Source organism: Octodon degus, unplaced genomic scaffold (genome assembly GCF_000260255.1).
Source record: "Octodon degus isolate 3935 unplaced genomic scaffold, OctDeg1.0 scaffold00164, whole genome shotgun sequence".
NCBI lineage: Eukaryota > Metazoa > Chordata > Mammalia > Rodentia > Octodontidae > Octodon > Octodon degus.
Genome location: NW_004524740.1, coordinates 4,173,271 through 4,197,545, shown reverse-complemented (window position 1 = coordinate 4,197,545; position 24,275 = coordinate 4,173,271). Strand labels below are relative to the sequence as shown.

The 24,275-nt window shown below is 34.7% G+C and overlaps 1 protein-coding gene across 3 annotated transcripts in view; it reads left to right on the top strand.

Annotated features, from left to right (window-relative positions):
* Brip1 (BRCA1 interacting protein C-terminal helicase 1) overlaps positions 1–24,275 on the top strand; it is a 135,536-nt gene that overhangs the window by 27,134 nt on the left and 84,127 nt on the right. For all 3 annotated transcript variants that reach the window (XM_023703164.1, XM_023703162.1, XM_023703163.1), the window contains exons 7-9: positions 12,703–12,993; positions 18,436–18,657; positions 21,392–21,591. In XM_023703164.1, the coding sequence (XP_023558932.1) occupies positions 12,703–12,993; positions 18,436–18,657; positions 21,392–21,591 (713 nt within the window). The remainder of the gene's footprint in view (positions 1–12,702; positions 12,994–18,435; positions 18,658–21,391; positions 21,592–24,275) is intronic.

The window sequence follows — 24,275 nt, the reverse complement described above, 5'->3', positions numbered from 1 at the left end:
TTTTTTTTTTTTTTTTTTGCGTAATTGGGGATTGAACTCACAATATTTGATGTTTATATTATTATAATTCATCAATATCATTGACAATTGATTACAGTTCTTTTTCCACACCAGGATTTATTTTTTCTAGCGTTAATAGTTGTCTTTTGCTTAATCTGTTAATACATGAGGTAATAAATGTCCATATATTTAGGCTCTCAACTTAGTAGAATAAAATGAAAAATACATTTTTGTTTTTCATTTTGTCTATTTGGTACAGGGTCTCACTGTGCAGCTTGGACTTGTAGTGATCCTCCTGTTTTCAGCCTCCCCAGCACTGGGATTATAGGCATGTGCCACCACCCAGATTCAGTCACCGGCTCAGTGCACCCAGGGCAGGGCTGGCATGGCATGCCAGATTGGGAATCAAACCCTGGTCCCTGCACTTGCCAAAGCAGGCACTTAGTCCACTAAGCAATCTCGCTGGCCTGAAAAATACTTATTTTAAAGACTTGGTCTCACTGTGTAGTACAGGCCACTTTGAATTGACTGTGCAGTCCAGGCTGGCCTTGAACTTGTGGTGATCCTCCTGCCTCAGCCTCCCAAGTGATTGCAGGTATGTGCCACCACACTCAACTAGTAAACACTTTTTTTTAAAAAAATTAACTTTTTTCAGTAAAGGCTTTTTTAAAAAAAATATTTATTTATTTATGTGTGTGTGTGTGTGTGTGTGTGTGTGTGGCCAGCTCAGCCCACCAGGGGGCGGGGCTGGCTGGCATGTGGTGCTGGGGATTGAACCGCGGTACCTGTGCTTTGCTAAGCTTGTTCTAAGTAAGTGCTTTAGACCACTGAGCCATCTCACCAGCCCCAGTAAAGGCTTTTTATATTTAACTTTTAACTTTTTTTTTTTTTAAGTTGGGATTGAATTGAGAGTTTTCACTAAGCTACGTTCCCTGCCTTTATCATTTTTTTATTTTGAGACAGGGTCTTTTAAGTTTCCCAGGCTGGGCTTGAATTTGTGATCTTTCTGCCTGAGTTTCCCAGAGTGCTGAGATTATAGACATGAGCTACCATCCCTGGGCTGTACTTTTTTTTTTTGGTGGGGTGTTACTGGGGATTGAATCCAGGACTACTGTACTAAACTATATCTCTGGCCCTCTTATGTTTTTTGTATTTGTGTTTTGTTTTTGTTTTTTTTAATTTTGAGACAGGGTCTTACTAAGTTTCTCAGATGCCCAAACTGAGCTTGAACTTCTGATCCTTTTGCCTCAGCCTCCTCAGTGGTCTGACCACAGGTGTGTATCACTAAAATCAACTGTTAAAGTCTTTTGTTCTTGTGGCTCAGAAAAATTTTTTTTAAATTTTATTTATTTACTTACAAGATAGGGTTTTGCTGTGTAGTTCAGGCTGGCCTTGGGTTTACTATGTAGATGAGGCTGATCTTGAACTTACAGCGATTCTTCTGCCTTAGCTTCCCAAGTGCTGAAATTACAGATATGCACCACCATATCTGTAATTTCAGCACTTGCCTGGCCAGAAATTTCAGTTTTAAATGTACTTGAATTTATCAATGTATTCTTTTATGTATAATCTTTTGTATCACAAATATATTTTTACCCTTTATTTTGGTACCATGAATTAAACTCAGGACCTTGTGCTTGCCAGGCAGGCGCTGTGCCACAGAGCTATATCTCCAGCCCTTTTGATGTATTTTTAAAGATTAGTGTTTTGTATGTAAGCTCTTAATCTGTCTGTAGTTTATTTTCCCCTTTCAGTATAATTACTCAAATTCCTATAATCCCAGCACTTGGGAGGCTGAGGCAGGAGGAACTCTGAGTTCAAGGCAAGCCTCTGATCTGTACCTTTTTTTTTTTGTACCTTTTTGATGCAGTTTTTTCTATGTGATAGTTAGTGAACTATGGCTACCTATTCTATAAACACTTTCTGTTTTGAGGAACAGCTTACATTTATTTAGATATTACCCATGGATGACACTTTTGTTCTTTAAGAGTCGAGTTGATTAGCTTTGACAGTTGCCATATGGCTCACAAAATCTGAAATATATTTGAAAAACCTTTTCTGTTCTAATCTCAGGCCAGACATTAGTGCAAATCTCTTGCCTTAGCTGCAGATTTACCTAAGGGCGAAATGATTGGCTGAATGAATAACTGCTTGAGTGAGCTCACTTCAGGAACAATAATTATGATTATTTTGAAAGCTGATAGAAAACATTAGTGATCTATGGTGATCCAGAGATAGAGTCCATCTCAAAAATTGCTAATTTTCTTTATCATGTTGAGGGAACTTGGGGAATATTTGAGATAAAGTAATAATTAGTCTCGATTTATAAATACATTTAATGAAATCTGTATAGCAATTCAGTGGCATAAGTATAAATTTAGTGATGATAGAACCTATAGTTGTTGTATAGAAATCTTTTCCCTCATACCTATCGGGTAGACAAAGGTGGCTTTACTTTAGAAATCTAGTTTGTCAACTGACCAATTATCTGGTGAGTAGACTTACTCTGTTTATTGTTTAACCTTTAAAAATTAAGTGCTCAAAATTGTAGAATTATAGAAAAAAATAGAAAATACAGTTAGTCTTATGTGGTGGGTCATAGTCAAAGTGCAGGTGCACAACGCAGTTTATTCAGTGACTTCAAGGGAGAATAAATCTCCTAGGCCCCTTTCAGCTGAGTAAATGTTTTCCATGCATGTCCAGATCCTCGTCGACAAGCATGGCCACAGATGGTCAAAAAGTGGTGTGGGTGCAGGTTGCACGTGCCTATGTGAGACTCCTCCTGATGCCCGACAGTACCAAGCCTATGTGTACTAGTACTCACTGTGTTTTTATGTTTACTCTCTGTTCTGTGGTATAATGATATTATCGAAAACATCACGGAAGGCCTGCAAATACCCCCGTGAGCAACAATGATCAGGAAAGGAGGAAGCATTTATGTTTAGGGACAGCACAGAAAGTTGGGCTGTTGGAGAAGCTAGCAGCAGTGTGTGAAATGTCTTACAGAAGGGTATGCTTTTGAAATGACCTGTTATATAATACCCAGAGAAATGAAAGGATGAAACACGGAGGATCTGTGCTGAAAGTGACAAATGGGAGCTAATGAAAAGTAGAGAAATACTGCATGAGGCTAAACGGTCTTGCCCAACTGTTGAGAGAGTGGCTCTGTTAGTATCACAGTGATCACGTGCCACTAAATGGTATGCGGATTGTGAAGGAACCAGAGATCTAGCATGATGCACTGAAAATGGAAAGAAACTGAATATTTAGCAAACTCAATGTGGTCATGAAGCATCTGCTGATCATAAAACAATGAGGACATTCATTGATGAATTTGCTAAAGTCATTTGTGACTGAGAAACCAAGGTAGGAGCGTTATGAGTTGGAGGCTAGCCCGGGCTCTGTAGCACCCTGTCTCAAAACAAAAACAAAAAAAAAAACCTCCAAATAAATGAAAATAAAACCAAACCACCCAAACAAACAAAACACCAAAAAACAAAAGCCCACTAAAAGGCAGGAATATAGTTCAGTGGAATAAGCTCCTGCCTGGCAAGCACAAGGTCCTGTATTCAATCCCTGGTACTGCAAAAACAAACAAAAAACCCACCAGAACAAGTCTGTAATGATGTTGAAACATCACTTTTTAGTGATTATTGCCCTTGAAAGAGTTTTACAGCTGTGGAGATAGGGCTTACAGGAATTAAAGTCGCTGAGGACAGAGTGTCTGCTGGCATGTGCTAATTTAGTTGGCACATGTAAGTGTAAACTCATGACAGGCAAACACTTGCATTCTTGCTGTTTTGAAGGCATGAACCTCTTATCAGTTCATAATTCTAACAGATAAGGCCTGGACCTCCAGGTACATCTCTTCTGACCTATTTCACATTTGTATCCATGGCTTGTGCTTGTTGCAGAAAAGCCAGACCGAATGACAACTGTGACTATTTATTTCAGTTTAAAATTAAAATTCGCTTTCTTAATTGCCCTAATCACATTTCAGGTGCTCAGGAGCTCACTGTGGCTAATAGCAAGTGTATTGAATAGTGTAGATATGGAACATTTCATCACTGGAGAAACTTCTCTTGGGTAGCACTGTGTTAGTGCCTTTTTTTTTTTTTTATTACATTACCAGGGATTGATCTCAGGACCTTGTACTTGTCAGCCAGGCATTTATGCCTGCTAAGCTATCTCCCTGACCCCCTTGACTTTTTTTTTTTTTTTTGTGTGTGTGTTAATGACTTATATGTTGATGATTGCATCTATTTTTTAGAACTCATGACGGAAGCAAGACTATTTTGTATAGGTTTTGTTTATTTCATTGTCAATATGTGGAAAAATTATTTGATAGGATAATATTTTCTAACTTCTTAAAAAGTTCATTGGAGAAAATTTGAAAAATAACAAAATCAAGGCCAGGTATAGTGGTGCATGCCTGCAATCCCAGCACTCAGGAGGCTGAGGCAGGAGGCATGCTGCAAATTGGAGGCCAGCCTAGGCTACGAAGTGCGTTCAGGGTCAGCCTGAACTGCATAGTGTAACCGTGTTTGAAGACAAAAACACCCAAAACCATAAAGGAGAAAATAAAAAATTATCTTCAGTCCCACGGGTTTGGATTTAAAATAAGTCTCTAATGTACAAGTGGATTAATTTTCACCATCTAAATAACACATGCACATCATTAGCACAGTTGGTGTGTTCCTGAGTTCCTTTTGAGTCATAATTTCTTGGTTTGGATTTTTAAAATTTTAATGATGAGCATCAAAGCTGGGGCATTGCATATACTAGGCAGGTACTCTGCCACTAATCTATGCCCGTAATACTGATTGTTGGGACTTAATGATAAGATGGGCACGTAAGCTTTTTTATTATATCGCATCGGGACATGTGGTGCCAGGTTTTCTAAGTTTCACCACTTGAATGTGGTGACTACCCATGTTTCTCCATTGTGAAGGTACATTTTCCTTTCGTAATTAATGAATAATCTGTGAGATGTTACTTTAAGATTTTGTGAATCTTCTATTGTCTTACAACTTTTCACTCTGATTTTAATAGTCATTTACATAGTTTATCTGCATCAGTTACTACAGGAGAGTTTTAAAATGGTTATAAAAATTTAGTATTTTACTTACATATTTTAGTTGGCATTTCTCTGTAAAGTATAGCTTTCCTTCTCTCTCCCAGTTTTCTCCTTTGAGCCTTTATTTGTCTATTATTTTTTTAAACACCCCAGGTATTTATCATGATGTTGGTCCATGTGACTCGTCACCACTTTGAGACTCATTTGCTCTGGTCATATCTATAGAAAGTGCTATATTGCACAGGAGAATTTTAATTTAAAGCAGGTCACTCATCTTTGTGATATATTTGTTAGACTAATTCTTATTATATAAGATTGGCCTAATATAAATTTAAGTAAAAATTATCCCACTTTGGATCTTTGTTGATTAATTCTACTGAACCAGACTTTTCAGAAACGGCAACTGTTAAGGAATTCCCATTTACACTAGGCAAGAAAGTAAACAGTAAGTGGAGAGTAGGGTAACAAACACTTATGGTATCAAAAAACAACCGTGAAAAGGATCTGTCTTAATGTGCTAGCCCATTGCAGTTTAACATATTGCTTACAACCGTCACAATAGAATTTGAGTGACTTCAGTTACACATTCCAGGAGACTGGCAGTCTGTCACAATCAGAGTCTGAACTTCAGAGCAGGCTAATTTACAGCGATGGGATGAAGAAAGTTGTGGATTTGTATTACACACTCTCACCTGACACTGTATCTGATCCCTTACTTGCTGATTGACATCTTGAATGAGCTCTTTGAAGCAAGTTCCAGCTTAATTAAAACGTTTGCTTGGTTAGCAGTGATCTGTGAAAGCCTGTGATAAATATTGAATCAGGTTCACCTGCTGGTTGCTGCGAGTGGATAAACAGCTGCTTTGTGCAGTTTAATCATGAAACTGGCAGTAAAGTACTACTACTGTTTGAATTTTTCAAAAAAGAATACTTGAAAAGGTATAGTAATGTCAATTTCGCTATCTTACTTGGAGTGTGTGCTTATGTGAGATTTTGCAAAACAGGCATTCGGTACCTGTTTAGGTGGCTTGGACAACAGCAAGTGGCTGATAAAGTTAACAATAAACCCAAGGTTGTAGTATAATTCAGTGCACATTGGCACTTCAGTACTAGCTTTCCATGTGCAAAGCTTTTGAAATAAAAAGGACAAAATTTTGCTTTTTCACCTAGCTAGATTAAAGTGATCTTGTTACAGCTTTTACATGAATTTAGTTTCTTCACAAATTACTGTGTACTTTGTAGCAACTTGAAGAATTGTTTTAGATTACTTTCTCTGTCTGTAGAGTTCACATTGTGAATGAGGCAAGTATTTTAGCTTTATGTTAATATTAGGTAGTTGATAAACATTAAAATACAGATGAATTTAAAAGCAGTGGACAGACCTTTATGAAATTATCTTCTTTGACTGTTACTTTATTTCTGTATAGACTCAGTGCGGCTCTCAGTCTTTTTTTTTTTTAATCTTAGAAAAAAGGCAATGATGATTTCATTTGATGCCCATTATGAAATCCAATATAAATTACATAATAAAGCCCTCATTCAATTAGTTGCAGCCCCCTTTGAGGACCAGATGATACTGATGATTCATTTACTCAAAATGGATGAAAAAAGTCATCCTATAATCCCAACTACCCAGAAGGCTGAGGCAGAAGGATAGCAAGTTTGAGGCAGCCTTGGATACTTCATGAAACTTTGGCTCAAAATAAAAAAGTTAAAAGGGCTGGGGATGTTGTTCAGTATTTAAGTATTTACTTAACATTGGCTTCAATCCTAGTACCACAGACAAAAACAACAAACAGTCATGCAAAATTGTGTTGTAGTTTCCGGCTGATTGCAAACTCATGGATACTAATGTAAGGACTATTTCCTAATAAATTAGGTTGAGAAGTATTGGTAAGGAACAATTAATACAAAAGTTGTTCTGGGCTTTAAGCCTCAGAAGAGAAAGCAGTATTTGCCACGCTGTTTCTTTTGTGACGTTAAAGCATTTTGCAGGTGTATTGTCACCACAATCTGGAGCTCCAAGGAATATATTCATTGTGGTGATTCCTACTTCTCTACTTAACCAGTTTTATGTTTTTATTCCTACCATCTATTTGGAATTTTATGAGAATTATATTTAAGTCATAACTTGCTTAACGTTGTTATTTTATGTTAATACATGTAATTCTGGTCAAGGATATAACACAGTGGCACAGCGCTCGGTGCAAGGTTTGATTCCTGGTACCAACTTAAAGAAAAAAAGTAATTGTGCCTCATGTTTTTTCATGTACGGTATGTACATGTATTTCCATGGGCTGAAAAACCTTCATTATCCACTCTTCTGCTGATATACTTAACATGTTTTCTTTAGTACTAAAACAGTAGAGCAGTTCATATTTCTCATGTGTCTGTTTTAGTGGGCAAAGGTTTCTCTACCATGTGTACCTAACAGTGACATTCTAGATGTAGGAAATTTTTCTTTGATTTTACTAGATTATTAATTTGTTTTCCAAAGCGCATGTTGCAGTTTATACTTGTATTAGCTGTTTATAGGTTCTTTCCTAGCCTCTCCAACATCTAATCTGAAATGGATGTGAAATGGAAATTATGGTTGTAATTTGCATTTTCCTAATTACTAATGAGGTTGACCATTAGTTACATATCTTTTTAGATATTTCTTGGCCTTTCAGCTTTTGTCTTGTGATTTGCCTGTTCTTAACTATTTATTGAATTTATTTTTTAAAAATGGATTTATTGGAATCTTTTATGCATTACAGATACTGATTCTCATTTTGTTATTATTTCAAATACCATCTATCAGTCTTTTTTATCCTTTTTTAAAAGGCAGTTATCTTTTTAAGTAGAAGTTTTACATATTAAATGAGGTTGTGCTTTCAGTGTTTGTGCTTTTGAGTTAGCATCTGAATAAATCCTTCCCTACATTTGGGTCATAAAGGATATTTTCTTGCATAAGAACAGTGACCAAATAGCCTGCAAAACCTAAAATATTTACTTCTTGACCCTTTATGAAAGTATTCTGCTGGCTCTTGCTATAAGTCTTGTAATTGAAAGTTATTGTTTTTCCCTATGGAACATTACATGAATCTTGTTAGAAAAGATTCTTAAATATCAATCAGTATTAATTTATGAATTGAGTTTATAGTTTACTCTTACAAAACTATAATTTTGTAATTGCACCCAGAAAGTAATATACTTAGAACTAACTTCAAACAATTTCTTGATTCATGAGTGAAACTAGTATTAATAAACTTCCAAACTGTGCTTTGTAGAACAATTAAAGAGAGAAGTACTTTGTGAGATGAGGTGACCCCTGTTATAGTTTTTCTGCTGGGCTTGGTATATCAGGGGTTCTAATATTTCTTAAATGAATGGATGAATAAAATGAGATAATATGTGCAGAATACTTTGCTCAGGATTAATCTTAATAAATGGTAGTTATTATTGGTAATGAACACATCCAGATGTGTTTGTCACATACAACTAAAGTGGCTCAAATATTAGCATATGGTAATTTCTTTTTTACTGCAAATAATGATTTGTCCTGTACTTTTTCTTTAAAAAGCTAATTTTTTGGTTTTGAAATACTTTTTTGAAATTTAAAGTACTTCATATTAGGATATCATTTAAGCATCTATCAGATTTTAAAAATGTGATTAGCAGTTGGTTTAGGAACTTTTGGTCTTAGACCACCAGTTAAAAACAAAGTTATAGTTACATAAAAAATACCATGGTAAGTGAATGAATGAGTCATATTAAAAAATATAAGAGAAGTTTCTGTTATTAAGGAATTTGCAGTGTGGTTGGAAAGGGAATACATGTACATGAGGAAAGTTATAAAAGATGTTACTGTTTCATATACCTATTCTCTTTATTTCATATAAATAGTCTTTTATACTTTATTATTTTTATATTAAATATACCCTTTTATGTCTGTTTCTAAAAATCAATTGACTGTCTCCTTTTAAGAGCTGTCCTCATACACATTGTCATAGTAACTACTCTGGTAATCCAATTAGTTTCTATTTCCTTATCATTTTTAATTTCTAAAAATATTTAATCACTTTCTTTTTCAAGATATAGGTATTCTATTTTGGGGGGAGTGTGTCATGAAGGTTTGGAAAAGTCAAGAAATTTAGCAATTGATATTGTAAGCAATTGATATTGATATTTCTTTCAAGATCAGTTATTCTAGTCCTTCCTTTCAAAGAATGTGGGTGATATGTATTTAGTAATAGGACAAGAGAGGAAATAAGGGTTTTTAAATGGACAGAAAATTTTCTAGAAGTCCTTGGTTGCTAACCTTCTAGTTTTGGATATTATAAATTTGAAAGATAGTTTGAACGATCAAGTTCTGCATATGGAAATATTAACAGCTGTCACATCCAGATGTGTCCTTCACGTTTCTCTTTAAATATTACATTTTTGTAGTTGCTCTGTTTGGTTTTCTTGAAGGAAAAAAACTTTAAATTTATCTATCTCTTAATAAAATCTAAATTTAAAGAGAAAAAGGAAAACATGCTTTTGAAAGATAAACCTAAACACACACACACACACACTAAACCTGATTACTTGTTAGGAGAAATAAGAGGTATAAAACTATTTAGTTTTATTTACCTAATTAAGACTTTTAGGTCACGAAGAATTTCACAGAAAGACTATAAAATGTTAACTTATCAGGTGTAGGGGAATATTCCAACCTCGGGTCATTGCTATCACCAGGAATTCTTTCTCTTTCTGATAGCATTGAAAATTACTGATTCTGTTATAAGCTATTCTGTTTTGTTAGTCAATAAATGTTTCATTTGAAGCCTCAGTTTTAATGCCATGTTCAGTTTTTCCATCTCAAAATATAAGTGTAGCAAATCCTTTAAATGGAAACTTAAATAAAACATCACTTCTGAAGAAATAATTCATCTTTAATAATGCAAAGGAAAAAGATTCAACTTTCTTAATTTCTGTCTTATGTTCTACTTATCTAATTACTGATTGAAACCATTTTTTTAGAAGTCTACCTTGAATTCCTAAAAGGTATAATTCAAGTCAGTTAAAGCTACAAAAATACATTTAATATAAAATGGACATGGTGTGGGCCGGGGAGATGGCTCAGTGGAATAAGAGCTTCCCTGGCAAGCGCAAGGACTTGAGTTCAATCCCTGGTTCTGCCAAAAAAATAAAAATAAAATGGACATGGTTTATAATTTTCTGAATTATAAAAATACACAGTGAAACCCTGTCTCAAAAGATTTAAAAAAATAAAGTTTGAACACAAACTAAAAAGTAATAAACTTTGTAGTATCATCCCTCTTTATTTGGAAAAAATATGTGAAAGATAATGTTTACATGTGTATATGTAAGTTATTCAGTAAATTATTTGTCTTGGGGTTTATTGTGTATATTTCTATATCATCTGAATTTGGGTGGTAAGGAATTAAAAGATGATAAATTATAGAATTAATGTTAAAAGGTATTATATCAAAAACTAAGTTTTCCAAGCCTTGGGATATAATCATTTTTTAAATGGCTTTTATCTTTGGGTCTAACACATCCATAAAACAAAAAAATAAAATAAAAATTCCACAATGTATTGGGCCCTACTATCCATCCATATATTCAAGTGAATTTATCAGAAGGAAGGGAAAAGAGGAAGTATCAGAAGGAAGAGAAATAAAATTGAGTAAAAAATTTGATAGGAAAAAGTAAACTAATTCTGCTCCCTAGAGTTACCTCAGTCATCATGTGTGTTAATTAATTAACGTGATGATTGTAAAGACCAAAAAGAACTGTCAAAGTATCATGATATAATTTGCATTCCACTTTCTCTGTGACCATAAGTTGTTGGATATTGCAACATATGTAACATAAACCACATGTCAGCTGTTTCCTGCCTCACTGTTGACAAGAGCTCCATTCATAACTCTTCTTTTTATCCTTTCAGTGAATAAGTAATTATTCGATATAGAAGGCAGGATATTTGGAACTGGCTATTTAATGTGGCAGCACTCTGTAATAATATCTGCTGTTACTGGCAACCTGAGAGGGGAATGTAACAATTCCAGCATGGCTGTAACTTTATCTACTTTGACTGACTGTTTATTTGGCACATCAGTGAACCTTTTATCCCAGTGAGTGACAGCTCCAGAAGGGTCACATTTACATCCATTCTATCATGTATTGTAATATTTAATGGCGGACAAGGTTGAGCGAGACTGGGAGTAATTTGAGCTTGGTTTTCCACTGAGTTGAGGGTAAAAGAGCTTGATCCTCAGTATTGTGGTGTAACATACTATGAATTAGCATTTGTTTATGAAGGCTAATCTTAACTGATTATAATTTTTTAAAAAACTTAAAACATTTTAGTAAATTGTTCTATTAAACTGAAATTCTCCAGTGAAGATTCTTTTAGCTTAGTGTGTTGTTTTTATCTTTTTCTCTCAGCAGTGCTCACTTCACAGTATTTTACTTAAGTAAGGCTTAATTTTGTTTCATTTGGTGTGCTATTCTACTTGAGGCCTTGAAGAGTAATTATTAGGAATCTGTGAGTTCTATAATAATTAAAATTTTTTTGTTTTGTCAATTTGGAAATAAGATAAACATGGCAGTTATTTGACTGTATTTCTTATTCTTCATATGGTGTATTTAAGGAGACATTTATATAACTATTTAAGTTGTAAAACTGAATTACAAATAAACTAGGAAAAGGTATCCTGGATAATAATTTTATCTGGTTTCCTGTCTGTGGAAAGATAATTAGATTTCAGATATATTTTTCCATTACAGGCAGTCTGCTTTCATGTTAAATGTTAATATTTTGCATCATTTTCATACCTCTGCAAAAGGAGAAATTTCTTTGTTCATTTTGTTCGTGATATTTGAAATTTAATTTTATATTTTTATTGTTTCTTTTTTTTTCTTTGCAGAACCAGGGATTGAACTCAGGCCCTTGTGCTGGTCAGGGAAGCGCTTATTCTACTGAGTCATCTCCCCGGCCCCTATATTTTTATTTTTTGTAAACTATTGTTTAAATTTTTTTTAATATATTAATACAGAATATTTAAACAAGGAGCCAACTCTAAGCTATGTCACAAGTTCCCATGAAACCTGGGCAAAAGTCGTAATTACTTTGTCTTAATAATTTTATAAGAAGGGTTAAAATGCACTTGAAACACTTTGGAATTATCAAGGTAGAATAGTATATTAGAAAGAATTCAAGTATGGAAACATCATTTATAACCTTTTTTTTCTTTACAGTACTGGGGATTGAGCCCATAGTTCAGGGTCTCTGCCTGAACTATACTCACAACTCTTTTATTTTTCATTTTGAGGCAGTCTGCTTAAATTGCCCAGACTGGCCTTGAACCTGCAATCCTCCTGCCTTAGCCTCTTAGATAGCCAAGATTAAAAGTGTGCATCATACCTGGCTCATTTATAACTTGTAAAAGAGAGAAAGAAGGCAACTTTGAAATGAAAATTTTTCTTTAATGGAAAGTTTTATATAGTGTACTATCATGAAAGTTTCTCTTTGACAGAGGTAATTCATTCCTTATAAGTTGTGATTTCCATTAAAAGTTTGGTAACACTTTCTATGGTAGTCCAGATAGTATCTTTTCTTTCTTTTGTTACAGCCCCCTGGCCACTGTTCTAGGTGCTGTTGTTCTACTAAACAAGGAAACAATCAAGAGTCTTCAAATACCATTAAGAAGGATCATGGGGGGAAATTCAAGAGGCCCAAAATATATTTTGGAACACGCACACACAAGCAGATTGCTCAGATTACTAGAGAGCTCCGAAAGACAGCATACTCAGGGGTCCCAATGACTATTCTTTCCAGCAGGGATCATACTTGTGTCCATCCTGAAGTAGTTGGTAACTTCAACAGAAATGAAAAGTGCATGGACTTGCTGGATGGAAAAAACGTGAGTAAAATTATTTTGTGTTACAGGAAAAATAGGCCCAAAAGATTCAAATTGCTTAAGATATGTTTTACCTGTAATTTATACTGTTATATAACTTCAGAGAAAATAATTGCTGATATTGATATTTTTTGAAAAATAATTTTGCCATAAGAAAAATCTTTATTTAATTTTCAAATTATAGGCTTAGGTCCTAAAGCTTGTCAATCTTTAGTTCCTTAAAATTAATTTTCTTTGTTGTCAGCTGTTACTTGAATATTTTTTTAAATCTCTTTACCAAAAAAGTCATGTCGATTATGTCATACGAAACTATTTTGTCTGTTTAAAACTCATTAAGAAATTTTACATATTTAAAAACTTCAAAAGAAAATTGGGCAGTCTGAGCAAATTTTTAAATTGTTTTTAATTGAAAGTGAAATATGTTTGTCCCACCTCAAAATTCTAATTAGTACAAAATTCTATTTTACAAGTTAGATTATTAACTCTTGGATGGTTTTGAACTTTTCCAGGGAGCTTATGAACTTAGGTAAGCCAGAAACACAATAGTCTTTCTAGCCAAAAATTATGATTTTAAAATATTTTGGGGGATGGTATTATTTTGAGTTTGTTTCTGTATAACTAGTTTACCTTATAATTGAAGTTGCAAATATGAAAGTATACTCAGAAATCATCAGTAAGCCGATATATGAAGTGACTAGTGATATTTAATATATTTTGAAAGTTTTATCTCTGATTAGTATTTTATCAGTTGATTCTATACAAAAGATTGTGAGCTATAACCCCTAGAGTTTCATCTTATTGATATATTACTTCCTACCATACAACATGAATAAATTATATTATGCTTTTGTTTCTTAGTGCTTTAATGAAATGAAAATTTGTTCAAGCTTTAGGGATATTATATTCAAAATACACTTTAATAGATATTCAAACATTATGAAATTATAAAGTGAAATTTGTAAGGTGCTGTATTGGTAAAGTCTGAGTGACTTGTTCAGAGCTAGGCAGAAAATACAGAATTACCTAATCGAAACCATTGTTGAAGTTCTAGTCATATTTATTTCCATGTAGTTCTTTCTGAGAAGCTGTGAAATCTTTTTACTGTATATATTTTAAAAGTTCTTTTAAAGGAGAGGTGAGAATATTGAAAATTAAATGCTGAAAAAAAGAAATAGCTCTTCATGGTAAAACAAATTTCATGCTTAGGTAGATTTCTTTTCAAAAGAAATGATTTACTGAATTCCTCAAATGCTTGAATTGTTTTTTAGCTGTATACTTTATGAAAGATTTGCTGGCATTGTCATTATATTTTAATCTTCTTTACTTGTTATTGAGGAAATTACAAATCTAAAAAATACATATGTTGATAAAAGATTCATTGGTAAAAGCAACTAAAAGTTTAAGGTGGTATAGTGAAGGCAGATAGCCTTATAGTTTTCTAGAATCCTAGAATGCTAGTTATATTTTTGATTATTTTATTCTCATAAATTTGGATCATGTGAAAATAAAAAGAAGCACAATAGACTTCAATATTTAGAGTTATTCTTTGGTCTTTCATTTGTCCTAAAGTGAACAAGAATTTGTGTTAGTGACACAAATGATTGAAACTACCTGCTTGTGGATTGCTTTGTCCTAATTCCAATTCTGCCTCAGACTGCTTGCCTCGTGGGCATACTTGAACCATTCTTTTTCTTGTTCCCAGTCCCTCAGAGTAATTTGGTATTGTAATGAAGGCCAATTACAAAGTCACCATAGGTGTCTCTGTTTACCATGGCTGACTCACTAAAGCGAAATGATAAATAGATAACTGACAGTTTGAGTGAAAAGAGTTTGAGTGTGATAACGCAGCAATTGACAGGCTCCCCTCAGGCTTGTGTTACACAGCTAAAATGGATGAGCTTTTCTGGTTTTGCTATCAGTCTGCACAAGGCTGTCATTCTAAATGCCCTTAAAGTGTAAATGTTCAGATTTTTTGGCTTGATCTGAAGGCACATGTGCTTTTGTTCACTCTTTTACTAAAGTGCTCTCATACTAGAAAAGCATGCACTTTCTGTTAGAAGTTAATTTGTGTTTCAATTAAGGAAAAATAATTTTAACTATAGTTAGAAATGACAGGGGCCGGGGAGATGGCTCAGTGGAATAAGTGCTTCCCTGGCAAGTGAAAGGGCCTGAGTTCAATCCCCGGTTCCACAAAAGAAAAAAAAAAAAAAAAAGAAATGACAAGTTTTTAAAAAGTACTTTATTTATTTATTTATTTATTTATTTATTTATTTATTTTTTTGGTGAAACCGGGGATTGAACTCAGGCCCTTGCGCTTGCCAGAGGAGCACTTATTCCACTGAACCATCTCCCCGGCTCCCTTAAAAAAAAAAGTACTTTAGATGCAGAGTATCTGTTCTTTATTAGAATGAGACTTAGCAGTTCACAATCATAGATTCTGAAGGCATCTTAGGGATCATTTTGTACAAAGATGAACTTTCAGAATTGTATGGGAAATGCTTGAAGCAAAAAAAAAAGGTAAGCCTCATATTATTAGTCTGTATCAGACTCCATATAAAAGGTAATTGGCATGTTTCCACCTATCTGTGGACCTGAGAATCACAATTTAGAGCTGGAAGGAATGTTAGAGATGGTGTAGCCAGTGAGTCAGAAGGAAATTTAAAAGGCTATTGGTTCAGCTACTCTTTTGATGCTTAGTTACATGAGAAAAATGGATCGTGATGTCCAGTCAGACACGTGATTAGCAAGGAAGGAGGAACTAGAACCCAAGTTTGTAACTCTTACTACTATTTTGATGACACTAGGAAAGGAAAAAAAAAGAATTAGAGTATGGGAGAAGATGAAAGATAGAAAAAAAAAAGCAGTAGATTTGAAAAAGAGTAGCACTTAGATAAGTAAATGATAGATAAAAGGAGATTTTATATATATATACACACATACACATATCCATACACACATCCATACGTATAATTTTTTGTACTTATTAAAGATAAGCCAGGAAAAAATTTTTACTTCAAAATCATGTTTTTATTAATACATGGAATTTTGAAAGTAAAAATGTCTCATTTCACCATTTAGTGCTAAGGGGCACTTGAAAAAGGAAAATAATACACGTACATCATTAAAAGAATCAAAATTATAGACAAACATTAAATGAAATAAGAACTGCTTTGGAGCTGCTCCTGTCCCCTGAGCCAGCTGTTTCAAGGAAACTACCATAAAGTTTTATGTGCATTTTTTCAGAACATGTAGAAACTGCATTTGCTATAATACGTGCATATTTATTCTTTTGAACTCACATGAACTTAAGCACACTATATACATTATTCAGTAATCATTTTTCTCAGCATTCTTTGTTATTTTAAAACATTTTTATTAGTACATGTTTGTAGTAGATAGTGATTACATTCATTGTGGAGAGTTGATACATGTACATAACACATCTCAATTCTTTTTTCCCCTTGCCCTCACCCCCTTGTTTTTTTTTTTTTTACCAGCATCAGATTCATTTATTTATAACTCCTTACAAAGTTAATTATCATACATATAGATTAGCAACCAGACTAATAGAGCAAAAACCATAAAACACATTAACATACTTTTTAGAAAACCTAATATATCAACAAATAGACAAATGTAACTCATTTTTAAGAATGATAGCTTTTGTGTGAATTAATCCATTTAATGTATATTCTGTGGTTGGTTGACATTAGATTTAGTTCTAGTTTTTATTTTCTTGTCTTTGGCTGGCTGTGCAGTGTGGGTTAGCCTTGAACTGTGTACCTCCGGCTGACCTTAAATGTGTGGTGCTGCTCCTGCGTCCAGGTATTACAGGTGTACCCTGCCATGCCCTATTTCCAGTTTAGCTATTAAGAAGCACAGTGTCCATACACTGTATGTTAACATTAATGGTTAAATTTTTGACAGTTTTTTTTTTTTTTTACAAATTGACTGTACTTCTGCTATTAGAAGATTACACTAAAAAAAGTTTATACTTTTACTAAAAGTGTGCATTTATATTAATTTTACACATTTTAAAGTATTCCTTGAGGCATTTTTGCTAGGACGGGGGTTTGGGCATTTTAAAAAATGCGCATAGTAATTTTTACTTTCAATAATAGTGGAGGACATGAGTAGAGAACACAAAAGAAGAAACAAATTACTGTTAAACTCCTATAAATTGTTAAATTTGGTGAAAACTATACAGAAATACACTGCCTGGGGTGTAGTGCAGTGGTACAGAGGCCCTGGATTTGATTTCTGCTACCAAAAACACCCAGACAAACAAAGAACAACAAATCAAAATAAGATTCTATTTTTCACCTTTAAGTAAACAAAGAAAAGAGAAAGAGTTAACAAAGATGTAGATATGGGTAATTAACATGATACATACCTTCTGGGGGATGATTTAGGAATGGTTTCAAGAAACTTAAAAATTCTTCAGGCTCTAGTCCCATAATGTCATTTCAAAAAATGTACAATACTAAGAAATGTTTAGAACTGAACATAAGGCAGTTCATTCCAGGACTATTTATAAAGTAGAAACTTTTAATGGTATAATTGCCTACTAATAAGGAAACTAGCTCATCAACTTGGTACATTTGTTTGAAGTACTTATGTGAATGGTAGAGAAAAAAATACTAGTGATATAAGATTTTCTGATACAGGTTTTAATAAAATGAAGGAGAATAAGTGAATCTAGTTTTATAAAAATGTTTATTGTGGCTAGATTGTTAATAATTGTCAAGTATTGGGGAAATTTTACTTTTTATGAAGCTACAGAGAAAAATCTCTTCTATTCCTGTTCTGAAGTCATGTAGTTCCTATGTGTAAAGGCACCCAATGATATCTTAGCTTTGTGTATTTTTGTTTTTTGAGATGGGGTCTCATTATGAGTTCAGGCTGGCCTTGGACTCAGTAGGTAGCCTAGGCTGCCTCAAACTCATGGCAGTCGTTTTGCCTCAGCCTCCCGAGTGCTGGGGTAATGAAGACACCACCACCGCTCCTAGTGCTTTGTGTTTTCTTTCATAAATATTTTATGCCTAATATTTTAATCGAAACAAAGTCACAAGAAAAATAGCTTTAAAATATTTTTTTTTCTAGTTGATATAGGGTGTTTAGAGTTTAATTAATCTGGAGCTCTGATTCAGAGTAAACTAATACAGTTTCTTTAAAATGGTTGTGACTGTAGCCAGCTGTGATGGTATGCACCTGTATTCCTAGCTGTCTGTGGACAGTGAGGCAGGAGCTATATTTGAGTCTGGAACGCAGGGCCACAGACCTCATCTCGTACAGAAAATAGTTATGATTGTGAAAATATGGCATAATCTGTCTCCTTAGTAAAATCTTAGCCATGTGGCTTTAATCATATTCTTATAATTCTGATATAAAACATTTTAGTTTAGCATTGGTTCCCATTTCCATTATACATATTTATTTTTTTAGGGAAAATCCTGTTATTTTTATCATGGAGTTCATAAAATTAGTGACCAACACACCTTCCGGACTGTCCAAGGGATGTGCAAAGCCTGGGATATAGAAGAACTTGTTAGCTTGGGGAGAAAACTAAAGGCGTGTCCCTATTATACAGCTCGAGAGCTGACAGAAGATGCGGACATTGTATTTTGTCCCTACAACTATCTTTTAGATGCACAAATAAGGGAAAGTGTAAGTATATATGGGAAGATCAAAGTAATTTTTTCCTACTTATTGGTGTATAAATGATGAATGTAAAAGCTTTTCAGTGTTTTAATGGCTTTGGTTTTTGCTTTGAATTTATATATAGTAAATATGTTAGGATACTGAAAACATACTTTAAGGTATATATATGAATTTAAAGCTAGTCATTTTGTGGTCGGTCAGTCGGTTGGTGGGTGGGTGGGTCTGTCTGTCTGTCTATCTGATACAGGGCCTCGCTATGCAGCTCAGACTCAAAGTCAGCTCCTCCTGTATTAGTCTCCTCAGAGCTGGGATTACAGGCATGCACCATCACAACTGATTTCACTGACTGGCTCAGTGCACCCAGGGTTCCTGGAGCTGGCATGGCATGTGGTACCAGAGTTTGAACCCGGGTCCTTGTGCTTGCCAGGCAGGCGCTTAGATTGTGGCACTATCTCCCTGGCCTAAGCTAGTCATTTTAATTTCCAAAGTAATAAGCAGTTTTAAGGACCTCATGATTAAAGTGGGATTGTACCAGGATTGTTTGGTTAGTATTTTTAAGACAGGGTCTCACTTTAATGCAAGTTAGCCTTGAACTCTGTTATATAGCCTAGGCTGGCCTGGAACTTGTGGTAATCTTCCTGCCTCAGCCTCCAGGGAGCTGGGAGTATAGGCATACATCACTATGCCTGGTGTATACCAGGGTTTTTGAACATTGGCAATAGTGACATTGTGGGCTGGATGATTCTTTGTTGAGGTAGGCCAAGGTTTGTATGCTGTGGGATGTGTAGTAGTATCCCAGCATATTACCAGTAGCAACCTCACGGTTGTGACCATCAAATGTCTCTAGACATTATTTTCTTCAAATAACCATAACTGTCATTCTTACTTGTCATGAATAGTCAAAAAACAATTATTTAAAGACATAATTAAAACTATGTTTTAATGGTTCTGAAAAAACTATGTTTTATAGAACTTGCTTTGGGGGTATATAAATAATAAAAAATTTGGGTTTGTGAGTTTCTGAGAAATGAACTTCAGATTTATTTGCCTGGTTCTTAGAGACATCCAGTTATTGCAGCATGAGACATAAAAAGCAAGTAAGTGGATGGGCTGGGGAGATAGTTCAGTGGCTTAAGAGCTTACTTGGCAAGCACAAGGTCCTGAGTGTGATTCCTAGTACCAAAAAAAGTAAGTAAGTTGGTATAGGCCATTGCATTTCCATTCATCAGGTCTGATGCATTTCTTATTGGTTGTTATTTCTTTTCACTCAAAATTAATATTAATCTGCAACTATTTTTATTCTACCTCTTACTGGTTGCCTCTTCTCTAGGTGTCTTCCCTCCAGGCCATTGCACATGTCTATGCTAGTCAGTCTTCCTAATATTACTCATTATCTTCTTTTCCTACCTAAAAAAATCAGTTGTTATCCCCTTTCCTCTGGGGTGAGGTCCATCTTTCTTAAATTTACATTCAAGAGTCTGACCTAGATTTCCTTTTGAGCTTTCTCTCATAAAACTTTCAATATGAACCCTTAGAAAATGATCAGACAGTCCCCAGAAGAGATGTTGTTTTTTTGCTGAATCTCTGCTTTTAATTACATCTCTATTGAAATGCTGTGCTCATTTTTGTGCTAATCTATAAACACAGTCTGTTTTCTATTCTTGCATGGTTCTTTCTTAGTTGTTTTTAGCTTTCTGTGTATTACTATTTTCTGAGACTCAGTGACAGTTGCTTTGTGACATTTCCCTATATTAGTCACGTCTTTGTAATACAAACCCAACTTAAAAATAAAAGAAAAAGAGCTCCAGAAACAATTGGTTTTCCCATTGTGATGGCTTTTTCTCAAGTGAGCTCTTGTTTTGTATGGTTTTGGATGCAGAGCCTTGCTATGTAGTTCAGGCTGACCTTGAACTTCTATGTAGCCCAGGCTGGCCTCAAACTCATGGTGATCCTCCTGCCTCCTGCCTCTGAGTGCTGGGATTACAGCCACCATACTCAGCTCAGCTCTTTCCTGTGGGAATGAAGAGAGCCATAAGCAGTTAGCTAATTTGGAAAAAAGAACCTTATTCTCATATTCCCTCACAATTACTCTGGTTGACCTATCTTGGATCTCACATCCATTCCTGAACCTGCCCTAGTCATTGTCACTGCAAGAGATAAAATGCTTTATGTGACTGTAAGCCTAGGTTCTGAGCCTTAACCCAAGTGGGAGAATAGTGGTGTCCCTTGATTTACAGATTAGTAGTTCTAGTGACATCTTGCAGGAGCTGAGGAAGAACAGTGTTCAAAGTGAAGGGTTGTGAGACAGACTGAAAGGAAACATATTTTACTACATTAGTGTTTTGGGAGTCATTTTGACTCTTGTGTTATTTTACTTTTAAAGGCTAGCTACTCTGTTTTATGTTGGAAACTCCTTCATGGGATTTTATATCCTCTGTAACCAGTAATACCTTGATCCAGGCTCTCTTAAGACATATTTTCATTGATAAGTTTGTAAAATGTTTTGAGGGTTAAAAAATGGCAAACTCTTCACTGTAAAACTGATATTTGGTTTTCCTCCAGGCGCCTCTGAAGCTTTATTTAAGGCATAGAATCAGTTGCTTATATAATCATTTGCTTATGTAATTGTACTGCTTACAATATTGGCCTAAAAGTGTGAACTTTTGAATTAAATCTCTTGTCTACTGCTGTTAAATTCACTTTGCCAGATGTTTTACAGGAAAATTCTTATATCTTACAGATGGATATAAATCTGAAAGAACAGGTTGTCATTTTAGATGAAGCTCATAACATTGAAGACTGTGCTCGGGAGTCTGCAAGCTACAGTGTAACAGAAGTTCAGCTTCGGTTTGCTCGAGATGAACTAGATAGTTTGGTCAACAGTAATATAAGGAAGAAAGACCACGAACCACTACGGGCTGTGTGCTGTAGTCTTATTAAGTAAGAGTATTTATCTATTAGTATATCTGTGTTGCCTCTGTATGAAGAACATTTCTTTTGGTCACAGTATTAAGCTGATTAACCAGGCTGCTTGGGAATTGGGTTCTTTGCCAGTAAAACTTCATTTAAAAAAAAAAAAAAAAAAGGATAGCCCAATCTTTTGTCTTGTTCAAAATAATATAGTGGACATAATTGATTTTTAAAAATTAATAATTGGAGTCTTGTTCCTACTTAAGTAGAATAATTTAGCAGCCCCACTGAAAGAGTATAAACAAAACAGGACAGAAACTAAAAATGGTTTTAGCATATTTTATAGTTTTAGATGATGACTTTATTTGTTGCTTTGTTCTCCAATTTGAATAGGATTCTAATTTGTTGATTTTTAATTAACCACAATTTCAGTATTCTAAAGTATTTAGTACTAATTTTGTTACAGTTTATAATTTTATTACAGTTTAGAAAATTTCCCCTTTATTTGATTTTAAGTTGCTGATTTAGAATTTCATCATCTAAATAAAAGCCTGCCTCTCTACATCTCAGGCCATGTTTTACAGACTTTTTTGGATTCTATCACTGTATTTTTTAGAAGTCTGAATGTTATGTGATAACATGTTTTGAACATAGAATCTCTATACGTTCATAAAGTAAAAACTCCTTTTCATCTCTGTTTTTACTGTTTGGTTCTTGTTCTTCTAGGCAAATTTGTCTTTGAGGGCCTCTTTAAGTGTGTGTCAATATAGATATATTCTTAGTCTTCATTTTTTTGTCCAAACGATGACATACTATATGTACTTTTTTTTGCACCCAGGTTTTTTCATGTATTTTAAAGATCATTTCATATTAAACTACTAGAAATTTTCTTAATTTTAAAAAATTTTTACCTAGAGGGGGAAACTACCTGCTCGGGCCCCCCTCCTGTCCCTTTCTCAGACAGGAGCTTTCTTTCTCTCAATAAATATATTCTGCTCATTTAAAAAAAAAAATTGTTGCTTAGAGCTGAGGTTTAGATCAGTGGGCAAGGCCTTGTTTACTGTTTGTGAGGCCCTGGGTTTGATCTCCAAGGGCTACAAAAAGAAGGAAAAATATTAATGCCATAATTCCATTGAATAGATGTGTAGTAATCTGTTTAAGTAGTCTCTGAGTAGTAGAAGAGGGGTTTCTTTGCTGTCATACCAGTCAGCATGAAGCCTGCCTTGTCCATAGGCCTACGGTATGAAAGATTCTCCTGGCAAGCAAGCAGTTCTGCTGCATCAGAAATCTCTGAGTGTCCTCTAAATCAGTTCAATTCGATTCAGATGTTACCTATCTGGAGCTAGTGTCAGAAACAACAGGTTAAGGACTTAGTCCCAAGACTGCACTGGCCCTGACTTTAGATGCCTCACAAGCCACAGTTTTGTTTCTGATTGACAAGCTGTATGTTGTGATTTCTATAGCCTTCTCTTTATTTGCTTGAGTAGCTCATGGAACTCCAGGAAATGCTTGATGTTACCAGGTTTTAAAGGATGTTATAAAAGATACAGATGGAGAGACATGTGGGTAAAGACACGTGGGTAGAGAGGATGAGTGGAGCTTTCCTGCCTTCTTCTGGAACATCCATCTGTAGGAACCTTTGTGTAGTTAGCTGTCTGAAACTTTCGAACACTGTCCTTTGGAACTTCATTTCATACTCCTGGTTGACTAAATCATATCTTAACCTTTAGTGCCTTCCTCCTCCTGGAAAGTTAGGAATTTGGTCTGAAAGACTTACCTCTCTGGTCCCACCTTGGTCTTTCTGGTGACTTAATTCTTTTCCTGCAGTCCATTCTGACTTGAAAGCTAGTAGTATCCTCTTATAAACACTTAAAATATATAGTCTGTTTATCATTAAACACTGTTTAGAAACTTCCTTTGCACATTGACTAGAGTTTAGATTGTTTATCCTGGTTCACAGTGAATTGAATCCTATTTATCCTTCTAAAACCGTATATACCATTTGTACCACTGTTCATTGTGATAACTACATTGACTTACTTTTGTTTTTGTTACTTTGAGACAGGGTCTTCCTTTATAGTATAGATTGGCCTTGAACTCACTATGTAGTCCAAGCTAGCCATGATTTGTGATCCTCCTGCCTCAGCCTCAGGGATTATAGGCATGTGTCACCATGGACAGCTCATATTAGCTTTTTTTTCAGGCTCTCAAAGTACCACAATTTGTTAACCATCTCAGAATCTTTGCACCACCTGTTCTGTTTGGAAAATGTTCCCTGACCCCCATGCTCCCATGACTGTACTTTTTATGTTCACTCATTAGAATGAGTGTCATTTGAAGAAGAATATCATAGATATTCAAATTAAAGTAACAACAAGGTTATATTAATTTGTTTTCATTATATTATATATCTTGATATTTTCTTGTTTGTTTTTGTGTTTATTTTGTCTTTCTTTAGTAGACCATAATTTCTATAAGAATAAAGACTTTATGTTAGGTACTACAATAATTTCTATTGCTCAGAATAGTAGTATGAAATAAGCCTTTAAATAGTTATTGAAGGGGCTGGTGAGATGGCCCAGTGGTCTAAAGCACCTACTTAGAACAAGTTTAGCAAAAGCACAGGGACCGCGGTTCAATCCCCCAGCACCACATGCCAGCCAGCCCCGCCCCCTGGTGGGCTGTAGCTGGCCACACACACACACACACACACA